Below are 11,880 nucleotides of genomic sequence, written 5' to 3'. Positions count from 1 at the left end.
AGAGCTCATATATGACCGATCTATGGGTAATGCTGTGACCTTACACGCACGCACACACCCCAGCTCCCCGCCCACGAGAGTTGGAGTAACAACTCACAGCGCAACGATACTGAAATTATGTCTTGGGTGGGATTCGAACCCGGACCGCCGTAGTGGCGGCCGGGATTTCTACCACCGCGCCATCGAGTTTGTGTGCGCGCGCGCGTATACATATACACACTATACACACACACACAATTATACATAAATATACACACACACGGCGCAGTGGTAGAATTCCCGGCCGCCACTACGGCGGTCATGGTTCGAATCCTGCCCAGGTCTGAAATAATTTCAGTACTGCTGCGCTGCGAGTCGTTCCTCCAACTCTCGTGAGCGGGGAGTTGGGTATGTGCATGTAAGGTCATAGCATTACCCATAAATAGGTCATATATGGGCTCTGAGCTCTCTTCCGGGATGGAAATAGCTGTCGATCACGAGTCCAACACATGATCCAAGACCTTGGTGAATCACACACACACACATAAGTCTATAAAAGAGAGAAACTGCTTCTTTTTTCCAACATTCAACTGCGGTATGACCTATGTATTGAGAAACTATGGTTATCGCCTCTGGTCAACCTTGGAGATCTATAGTTACTATATATAATTTCTACTTTTCTATACCAGGCCAATCATCAAAATATATGCACAATATGAAATAATACATAAGATGAAACACTACTTTTTATTACAGCTATTCAACAGGTACACACTTCCTTCTAAAAAAATTATCTTACTGCTTACAAATTTCAGAAAATACACAGCACAATTACATTCAGCTTAAAAAAGAAACTAACATTAACTTTTACTTTACCCATCCTTAGGGAATCCTAAATAAAAAAAATAAAAAAATTATAATACTAATAATTTCTCTTTAAAGGTAATCATGTATACATATATGAAACAAGTCCCTTTGTATTTTACAAAGACTTCTTGTAACTTACACAACGGGATCAAAGACCACTCCTTTCATTTACATAAAAAATATTAACTAAATACATTCCAAATTCCTACACCAACACTAAAGGACAATCATCCCCTACAACAGTGGTATCCTATATATATATACTTCATTATGGCTGATGTCAGAATACAGTATCACCTACAGGGCACATCCTGAACAGAGAGACATCCAGATTCCCCTCGGTTCAATATTACCTTATCCGAGTAAAATTATTTGACATTCTTCAGAATAAATTAACCTGTCTGTGTTCATGGGAAGTTCTGGCTAATTGTATCATTTATCATCTGTAGTTTTGGTGTTTTTTTCTGCTTGTAAAGCTAATAGACGTGAAATTTTATCCAGCTTAGGGTTAGCCCATACTGTGCCTAAATTGCTTACTGACAGAAAGCGAATTACCTCCCCCACTTCAGTCCACACCGATACACCAATATTTCCATAACTATCCTCAAATATTGGAGTACCATTTACACCATTCAAATCAACACACAGACATTTCTTGTTAATTACTGTATCTCTTAATAGAGTTAACACATACGACTCGCACACAGGTGGTACAAAAATTGGTAGCAGGCGTTTAAATGCCAGAGGTGGGACACTTTCCATATGGCTTGGCAATACCCACAAATCGTCCTTCAAGACGACGCCATTCTTTCCTTGATCGATATAAAACACCTGAACATGATCATCATCTCCAGTGAAAATTCTTTTGACACAGGCTCGTTGGGTAGTGTACCAAAGTGGAGCAAGGCACTTTGCTCCAACTTTGATTATTGTCAACTTCTCAAAGTTCTCCAGATCATCGGGAGTGAGCGACTCCCATTTATTCAGATAATGGCATGCATTATTAGTTTGGAGCCATAAGGCCAGTGGAGAGGTCTCTAGATGAACAATGAATCCATCATACCACTGAGGTTCTTCAACATTTTCACGTACAACTGACTGGCTACATTCTCCAGAAGCATCACTTTTTTTGTCACACTCCACATCTCTTTGACATTGAGAACCCTCTTGCCTTGAAACTAAAGCTTCTTGATAAAGAAGTGAAGTATCTTCAAGAGGCTTGCCATCTTCCTCAAAATATGTATCATAATCAGTATAAGTATCATGTTCCTCTTGTTTTGAATATATATTATCTTGGTCAACTTCTAAACTATCTGGGTCAAAATGTGAAGCACTATCCTTACCTAACCCATCAGATGATTGAATCTGTTCTTCAAGATCTGTAACCTCATTCAGAGTTCTAAATTCTTTATGAAGAACCATTCTACTATCAGGTCTTGGGACTGAACCTACAACTACAGAAGATACTGGAGATTGCCCAAAGTCTTGTTCTATATTTTCGTTGTTCATTTCTTTTTCTCCATTTCGATCATTCCTCGCTCCCTCAGAATTCGAAATGTATACTTTGTGAGGAAATTCAGAGCCATGCTCATGTTTTGACCACAACAAAAAGGGTTTGCCCTCAATCTGCAGATCTATCAACTTCTTATATGGACTTTCAGCCTCCTTTATCCGTCCCTTTACATCAGTGGCAAATGTCAGCTTCATTAATTCTTTTACCTCCTGTGAACCAAGATCCAAACCATCTAACATGCATGGAACTACATAAGGATCCAAATTACCAAGAAGTGAGGGCAAATCACGAAGAACTTCACACGATACAGTCTCAACATTTCCATAATCAATATAGGAAACTTCACATTTTCCATCATCAAGTATGGCAATCACACTTGCCCTGTACCAGCATTCATAAGCTTCACTGAAGCATCCATATGTGTTTCCTAATTTCAAGTCTTCACATTTCACAATCTTACTGTCATTTGTACAATAATGATAAAGCTGATCCATCATGCTATACAATGTTTCATCATGAGAACACTTCTGAACCCAAACAATCTTATCACATGAAACATGAACCACAGTGAGCGACTCCAAAACAGAATCATCTAATGAACTTGCATGGGATTCTTTATCGTTAAATTTCCCTACATCTTCCGATGCTTCCTCCATCTCAAAATTAGTCTCAAATTTGAACATTTTTTCCTTAGTTTCTGTTGGACCTTGTTGAATTTTTGGAGTAGACATAGACATTGGAGCCCTTGTGGATGAAGAAAAATCAACTTCCATAATATCCACAATTTCAAGGGAATTCCTTTCTTTGCATAAATGAACATTACTACTTAGTCCATCCCTATTTTCACTTTCTAAGTCTGTTTCTTTTTCATACATACTTTCATCATCCTTCTCCATTTTTTCATTATAATCTAGAGATGGTAAGAATTGTTCTCCATCAATTGTTACTTCCTCCAAGTACTTGAGATCTCCATCGGTCCCTTTGATCTTCCCCATTATATCTGAGCCCAGCATAAGTTCTTGAACCTGATGAGGCAAACTGATATCAAGCTTCAACCCTTTAATTCTGCAAGAAATTGCTTGAGGGTCTATTCCCAAAATAGATGTAGGTAACATTCGAAGTCTCTCGTACGAAACTGTCTCTTTATTTCCATAGTCAATAAAATGAACCTTACACCCGTCACTGAGTCGAGTTAAAACACAAACTCTATATAATTTTTTTTCTGCTTTGCATATATATCCATACAAATTTCCTTCCTCTATTTCATCACATGTTAAAATTTGTTCATCACCTGCAGCACAGGAATTTAATTCATTCATCAAGGAATGCAAGGCCTTTTCTTGTGCACTTCTTTGTACCCACACGAGACCATCTGATGAAACATGAACAACTTTAAGTTTTTCCACTACTTCATCAGGGAATTTAGTATTACCTTTCAATCCAAGTGGGCAAGATTCCACTCTTTCTTCCATTACTTTCAAGTCCACTCCATGGCTGTTACCATTTTTCAAACTAACTGAGGATGATTTTTCATCTAGACTTCGAGCCTTTTCAGGAGTTAGAGGTACTGGAAGATTTCCACTACAAAAACTGGTGTCATCAGAATCAATAATGTTACTGCTATTTCTCGTGCTCTCGTCACCAGCATCAGACAAAGTTCTTGAGTCACTGGAGAGCAAATCTATTGCAAGACTGTGATCATTAACAAAGGCAGAAAATGGTTTATCATTGATCACTATCTTGTCTAATTTTTTAAACTTTCCAGTGCCTTCTTTAATAATGGCATGTATCTGCATTTCTTCCAGAAGACCTTTAAGCTTTTTGACATTCAATGATGACTTAAAACCACTCAGTTCACATCCAACTGCTTGGGGCTCTATGCTGAGAAAAGGTGCTGGCAACACACGCAGAGCTTTATACAAAACAGTTTCTGAATTTCCATAGTCAATGTAATGCACCTCACATCTATCAACATCAATCAACTTAACAACACGAACTCTATACCAGCTTTGGTCTTCTTCATATATGCATCCATACAACTTTTTTTCTTCCACTTCTTCAAATGTTACTGTATTTCCATCAGATGCACATTGAGATTCCAGTTCATTCATTATGGAATAAATTACATCCTCCTGTGCACACCTCTGAACCCAAACAATACCATCTAAGGACACACAAACGACAACAAGTTGTTCTTGCTCTACATCAAGGCCTTTTCCTTCCTTTAAAGACAGCTGACTAGGTTCTGTATTGTGTGGGACTTCAATTCTTTCCAGTCTATTTCCAAGCTCACCATCTAATTTCAAACTAGAAAATTTTGTATTCAGGTCTTTAGTACCCAATTCACTTTCTTCAGAAAGAAGAACAACAACATCACAGCTCTGATTATTTTCTTCACTTATTGCTCCATCTGTAGTTTCTAATGATATGGCACTTGTACATGAATTTCTTGTTTGTTCCTGTGACGCCAACACTGGTTTACCATCAATCATGATTTTCTCTAGGTAGCTATACTCGTTACTTACTTCCACAACTTGGCCCTCAATCTCAGATCCTTCCTTCACAAGGCTCTTCAATTTATCTACACTAATTTTTGTCGTCTCTCTTAATTTACATCCAATGGCTAGAGGCTTTAAGCCACAAAGAGCTTCTGGTAAATTGCGAAGAACATCAGTAGATACAATATCGGTATTTCCATAGTCAATGTAATGAACCTCACATCTTTTGTCATCAAGCACATTCACTACACGACCTCTATACCAGCAATCATCTACATTATATAGACATCCATACAGTTCCCCTTTTTGTACTTCTAACTGTGTAGTCTCACTAATTCCCTCACAATGGGCATGAACTTCATCCATCAAAGAATTCAGCTCCTCTTCCTGGGAACACTTATGAACCCAAACAATGCCATCAGATGAGAGATGCACAAACACAAGCTTTTCGGAGACTCCACTATGGCATTCTACAGAATCTTCTTCAGGTACCGTGTCAGACTTATCACTATTCATCACTTTGGTATTTCGATAATCCCTCTTGGCTTTATCAATAAGAGAGACGTCACTTAATTTTGCTTCTACTGAAGAAGATTCTTGTGTGTATACTGAAGTTGCCTCATTCAAGTGCATTTCATTTGGTTCATTTGTACTACCATCCCTTGCACCATTTCCACTCTCCTCAGTTATAATTTTGTCTCTACTTATCCCATCTGTATTTCTACAATCCATTATAGACTGATTATGAGATGTATTTATTTCATTCACTAGTTCTTCTGAAAGGAATGGTTTCCCATCAACTATAACTTCCTCCAAATCCTTATATTCCCCTTCTCCTTCCTTGATTTGGCCATACACCTCTGATGCTTCTGTGAGTTCCATTAATTTTTGAACACTCACTTGTGGGCATCCTGAAACCCTTAGTATGCATCCAATTGCTTGAGGTTCAAGTTCAAGAAAATATGCTGGCAATTCACGAAGAGCTTCACAATAAGTGGACTCAACATTTCCATAGTCAATGTAATGAACCATGCATTTTTCATCATCAAGCAGAGATAAGACCCTTGCTCTGTACCAGCCTTCATCTGCTTCATAAAGGCATCCATATAGCTCCCCTTCCTTCAATTCCTCATGTAACAAGCTTTCGTCATCTTGTGAGCAATGCATGTGTAGTTCATCCATCAGAGATAATAAAGCCTGCTCCCGAGAGCATTTCTGGACCCATACAATACCATCTGACGAAATATAAACAACTGCTAGTTTTTCAGATATAATTGCATTGCATTTATCATACTCTTCCATTTCCTCTCTTGCATTATATGACTCTGTTTCTAATACGGATACTAAACTTCTAGATGATGTTACTTCAAGGGTTTGATTGGGAGCAGATTTATTTTGTTCAATATCATCATGGAAATTCTTTCCACTACTTCCCTTAGCAATTTCAGTATGAATGTTTAGTCTTGCGCTTTCTGTGCATGAAGCTATTGGGTGTGATCTCACAGATTGCCGACATGAAATATCTATCCCACAGTCCTGGGCATATGCAAAAGCGATAAGGGACTTCCCATCAATTACTACATTGTCCAAACATTTATAAGTCCCACTACTCTCATTCAGTTGGCCACATATCTCGTATCCTTCCAACAGCCCCAACAATTTGTCAAAATCCAAAGATGAAGGTTTCAAACCACTTAAATGGCACCCAATCGCCTGTGGTTCTAATTTATGGAAACATTCAGGCAATTCATGAAGAACCTCACTGGAGACTGTACCAGTGAAGCCATAGTCTATGTAATGAGCTTCAACTTTTCCATCAGAAAGCACTCTCTTTCTACAGACTCTATACCAAATCTGATCTACTTCATATAAACACCCATAGATGTTACCTTCTATCACATCCTTAACTTTTATACTATTCTGGTCTTCTACAAAATAGTTTTGCAGTTCATCCATCAAGGATTTCAGGGCAAGTTTTTGTGCATATCTCTGGACCCATACCACACCATCTAATGAAATGTGGGCAACTTCAAATTGTTCCAATGGAACTCTAGGGGAATCCCTTCTCTTGTCAAGTACAAATGGATCGGCATCCTCACTATCTAATGTTTCATTCTGAGGTATTTTATCTTTGAATTCACTTCTACCAAAGCATGATTTGTGCATTCTTGTGATTTCTTTGGATGATAACATTTCTTCAGTAGTAAATCCACTAAAGTCATATGTATCCTCTTTCACAACTTTATTACACTGCAATTCATTTTTAGCATTTTCCAATTTTAATGATTTCTGATCAGGTAATATATCTAATCCACAATCCTGGCCACCAGAGATCTCAATAAAAGGCTGGCCATTTACCAATAAATTCTCCAAACATTTCTTCTCATCCTTGAACTCCATTATCTGGCCTTTAATGTCTGTCACTTCTAAAAGCTCTTTCAATTTATCCATATCTAACAAAGATTCCATGCCACCTAATTTGCATCCAATGGCCTGAGGTTTTAACTTGTGGAGATTAGCTGGCAGAGCTCGCAGGGACTCGTAAAGCACAGTTTCTGCATTCCCATAGTCAATGTAATGAACCTTGCAACTTTCTTCATCCAGAATTTTTGTGACACAAGCTCTGTACCATCCACCATCTCCTTCAAACAAACATCCATATAATTCCCCTTCTATTACTTCTCCATATGCTAAAGACTCCTCACTTTCCACACAAAAGTTGTGTAGTTCATCCATCATTGAATTCAAAGCTTCTTCCTGCACACACTTCTGAACCCATACTGTACCGTCTTTTGACACATGAACTACTGCAAGTTCCTCCAGTTCTACATTTTGACGTTCTTTGTCTTTTTTCAATGAAGGAGATTTTACAGCTGGCAAGATTGTGCCATTTCCTATCTTATTTCCATTTTTCTTCTTGAAGTCATTTAATGCTGCTACCAATGAAAATCCTTCTCTTTCACACGACAAAGGCATTGTGCTATTCTTTGACAAGCTTAATTCATCTGGTTTACTACCATTCAAATTACTATAATTTCCATTATCTCTTACAAAAACATCATCATCATCAACTGTACTTCCAAGATTTGCTAAACTTTTATCTGAATCTTTACATTCCTGATTAACAGGTACATCAACTTTACAATTTAGGTCATTTGGGAAGGTAATGAAAGGCTCGCCACCAACCATAACATTCTCCAAATACTTATACTCCCCAGTGCTCTCATTCAACTGCCCCTCAATCTTAAAAATATCAGCAAGGCTTTTCAGTTTCTCCACACTCATGACTGAAGGCTTCCAGCCTTTCAAAATGCACCCAATTGCTTGAGGTTCTAACCTAAGCAGATGTGGTGGCAAAACACGGAGAGAGGCATATGACACCATCTCGGAGTTTCCATAGTCAATATAATGCACCTCGCACATCTTGCCTTCAAGCAATTTAACAACACGAGCTCTGTACCAACCTTCATCAAATTCATACGAACACCCATAGACTTTCTCAGTTTCCACCTCTGCACACATAACAATACTCTCCATTCCCTCACCTGTACAATAACTGTCCAGCTCATCCATTAAGGCATTTAAATCATCTTCCTGTGCACCCTGTTGTACCCATACAATCCCATCATCTGTCACATGTACAACTTTTAAAGTTTCTCTTCCTTTATTCAGCAAACTGACCTTTACACCATTAGTGTCGTAACTTTCTCTACTGTCTACCACACTTTTAGAAATTACTGAATCTGTCATTAACTTGGGGTCATCTGGCTTGGAAACCTTGTTGCTGTTACTGGCCACGTCCTTTGCAGTAAAAGCAACAACTGGAAGACCATTTTCTTCACCATGCAACTGCACAATGTACACCTGAATCAAATGACAAAAACACTGTCAGTATTGAATATTGGCATGCAAATACAGATTGAAAACTTAAGTGTGACATGATGTCTATTTGAGAAAAGTTTGAATGATTGGAGGTGTAAACTGGCAGCACAGCGGTTAAACCCTTTGCCACCAAATCCAAAATTATATTAAGTAAATTTCACAAAATATCTAATACAAAAGCTTTAACTTTTACCACCCCTCCCATTTCATCACCTTATGGATGAAAGGTCATTCCAGTCCCCTGCTACATCACTAGGTCTAAGCCATACAGCAAAGTCCAGCACTTCCATAGCAGGGCCTAAGAACCAAAAATGATTGACCCCTAGTTATATTCAAGTAGATAAATACAAACCATTACTATTCCCCAGTTTCCCCAAGCAAGCCCACACAAAAAGAATATAAAGAAAATAGAAAGAATCCAGAGAGCAGCAACAAAAATGGCACCTGCACTCGCAAACTTGTCATATGAGGAGAGATTGGCTAAACTAGATTTACCGACTCTGGAGCAAAGAAGAGAGAGAGGTGACCTACTGACCATCTACAGAATCATGAAAGGCATGGAAATACTTGATAGAGGACTTGTTAAGCTGGGACATGAGAAACACAAGAGGACATTGTATGAAAATCAAAACACATAGCTACAGAAGAGATCTGAAGAAAAACAGTTTTCCACATAGAGTGGTAGACACTTGGAACAAACTGGACAAGGAAATAGTGTGCGCAAAAACCATTCATGAGTTTAAAAGCAAACTAGACACTGCGAGATACAAAGGCGGGACACCACGAGCGTAGCTCTCCTTCCCGTAAGATACAATTAGGTAAATACAACCAGACCTTCTCATTCCAAATATGTCTATGCAGGATTAAAAAACTTGTTCCATACATAAGTTCCATGAGCATCCACCTGTCTCCTCCATCAAGGGTTGTTGGTATTGTTGTTGATCCCTAGCAACACTACAGCTGGAACAGGGTTTTCCCACAAATCCTTCATGGAGTGTATATTGTGTTGTTGTTGTTGTTGTTGTCGTTCCCTAGACTGTCCGAGCAGTCCCGTCTCCCCAAGGAATGCTACAGCCAAAACTGGGTTTTCCCACAAATCCTTTATAGAGTGTATGTTGTGTTGTTTGCGTGCATGATTGTGTATAATGCAGTCTTCCATTATGTGTTGTATGGTATGGGGTGAAGTGTTACATCCTGGGCAGCTGTTCACAACGCGGTCATCCAGCCTCTTCTGGTAGCTTAGAAGTGCTGGGTGGTGACCGCACCGCAGTCTGGCCAAGTGGACTCTGTCCTTTCGTGGGAGAGAGGATTCAGAAGGGTGGATATCAGGGGGTCTGGCATGCAGCAGTGTGTTGTCTTTCAGTGTGTTAATGGAGCGGTGAGTGATATGATTATGATATTGTGTTGTTAGCACACATGCTTGTGTACAATGCAGTCTTCCATAAGGTGTTGTGTGGTATGGGGGTAAAGTGCTGCATCCTGAACCGTTGTCTATGATGAGGTCATCCAGTCTTTCCTGGTAACTTAGAAGGGCTGAATGATGGTCATACCCTTGTCTGGCCAGTTGAACCCTGTCCTGCCAGGTGAACCTAGTCCTCTCAGGTGAGAAGATTTCAAGGGATGGATATCAGGGGGGTTTGGCATGCAGCAATGTGTCTTCTTTCAGTTTGATGGAACACTGAGAGATAAAATTATGGATATGCTTTCAGAGGCTGGTGTCTAGTGATTGTGGACGAAGAGGAGAAAGTATTTGAGTATGACATAGGTGTCTAGGAGTCGTTTTGATGATTCTTGGCATGTGTAGATGTTCTGTCATGTAGAGTAGTGGGTGGGCTGTGATTTTTTATTTAGAGGACTTTCATTATATGGTGTGGATGATCTATGTATGTTGTATTTGTGCAGCCTGTAATTGTCTTTAGGATTTTTTTGTATAGTCTGCAGGGTGCTATGGTGTGTCTTTATGAGGTTACGGGCCCATAAGGGCTCGCATAATTAATCACTGACTATATACATTGTTTGCATATTGTGGTGGTAGTTTGTTTTGTCCGAATGTTGTTCCAGCAATTGATTTGAGAGCATTAAGTTTAGGAGTGCATTTTGTCTAGGTTTGTGATGCGTTGTTTAACTGACTGACATACATACATACATATACCAAGGCTTTTTCCCCCCTTACAAGGCAGGTAGCCAAAAAGGGAAATGCATAAAATCATTTCCACCCATTCTATCCCTGAACACACTCCACACCCCTCCACCCTCCCTCTTATCTGAGCACCTTCTGGATGACAGGTCATCCCTGCACCTTGTCCACTGCCCTGGGTCAGAAGCAGTGTCGCAAGACACAGCACATCCACAGCAAGGCCGCTTCATTAAATCGGCGACCCCCCCTCTCCGTCCCTCCATTGCATAAAAGCAGAGGATGTGTTATATGTTATGCCAAGAATCTTGCATGTGTGTAATATGAGAGAGTTGCTGATAAAGAGGCATGGTATGCATTTGTGTTCTGCTGTCCAATTGGTGAGAAGTGCAGCTGCAGCTTGGGCTGGGGCCATTTTCAGTCTCTTTGTAGTGAATCAGGTAATGAGCATGTCAATGTATGGTTGTAGTATTCTGTACCTTGGTCTGTGTTATAGTGTGTGCATGTAATTGTTAAGCTGTCTGCATAAGAAGAGATTTGTTTTCCCAGGTGTGGGATGTGGGTATACCATATATGTATAAATTAAAGAGTATGGGGGGCAGAACTGAGCCTGTAGTATTCCACAAGAAGCCCTTGGCACCCGCTCTTACACAGGTAGCACTGATCCCTGGGAGCAGTTACCAGGGGAAGTACCACAAGCCTTTTTCCATCAATGGTTGTCTTTTGTGGAGATAACTCTGCGAGTGGGATCAGCATTAGGGAAGTATGCCACATGCCCATATTGATGTCATTGATATTTATACATTATCCTGGCAATAGGACTTGACTGTACCTCATAGAATAGTTACTGGGTTGAAACAATCACTAAAGTGATACATCATAATTCTCTAAGGGCACCTGGTACCATAGACATTAATATGCTTCTGTAAGTCAGCATTCAGTGTCATGTCTCATAGCCATACAGCAAGGCAGGGAGCGAAAGCAACTTGAATATTCACATCTATTTC

The 11,880-nt window shown here is 39.6% G+C and overlaps 1 protein-coding gene across 2 annotated transcripts in view; it reads right to left on the bottom strand.

Annotated features, from left to right (window-relative positions):
- Positions 1 to 712: 712 nt before the first annotated feature.
- Positions 713 to 11,880, bottom strand: part of LOC143021328 (tudor domain-containing 6-like) — a 24,952-nt gene continuing 13,784 nt past the window's right edge. The window contains exons 1-2 of one of the 2 annotated variants that reach the window (XM_076178737.1): positions 8,953 to 9,039; positions 713 to 8,721 (exon numbers count right to left, since the gene is read on the bottom strand). In XM_076178737.1, coding sequence (XP_076034852.1) covers positions 1,279 to 8,607 — 7,329 coding nt within the window. In that variant the 5' untranslated portion in view covers positions 8,608 to 8,721; positions 8,953 to 9,039 and the 3' untranslated portion in view covers positions 713 to 1,278. Of the gene's footprint in view, positions 8,722 to 8,952; positions 9,040 to 11,880 lie in introns of those variants that run through there. The other variant, XM_076178736.1, reaches the window with a different exon arrangement.

This window comes from Oratosquilla oratoria, chromosome 42 (assembly GCF_046742065.1).
Source record: "Oratosquilla oratoria isolate Oo_2021 chromosome 42, ASM4674206v1, whole genome shotgun sequence".
NCBI lineage: Eukaryota > Metazoa > Arthropoda > Malacostraca > Stomatopoda > Squillidae > Oratosquilla > Oratosquilla oratoria.
The sequence above is the reverse complement of the archived record's forward strand: the minus strand, read 5'-3'. Positions and strand labels throughout refer to the sequence as shown.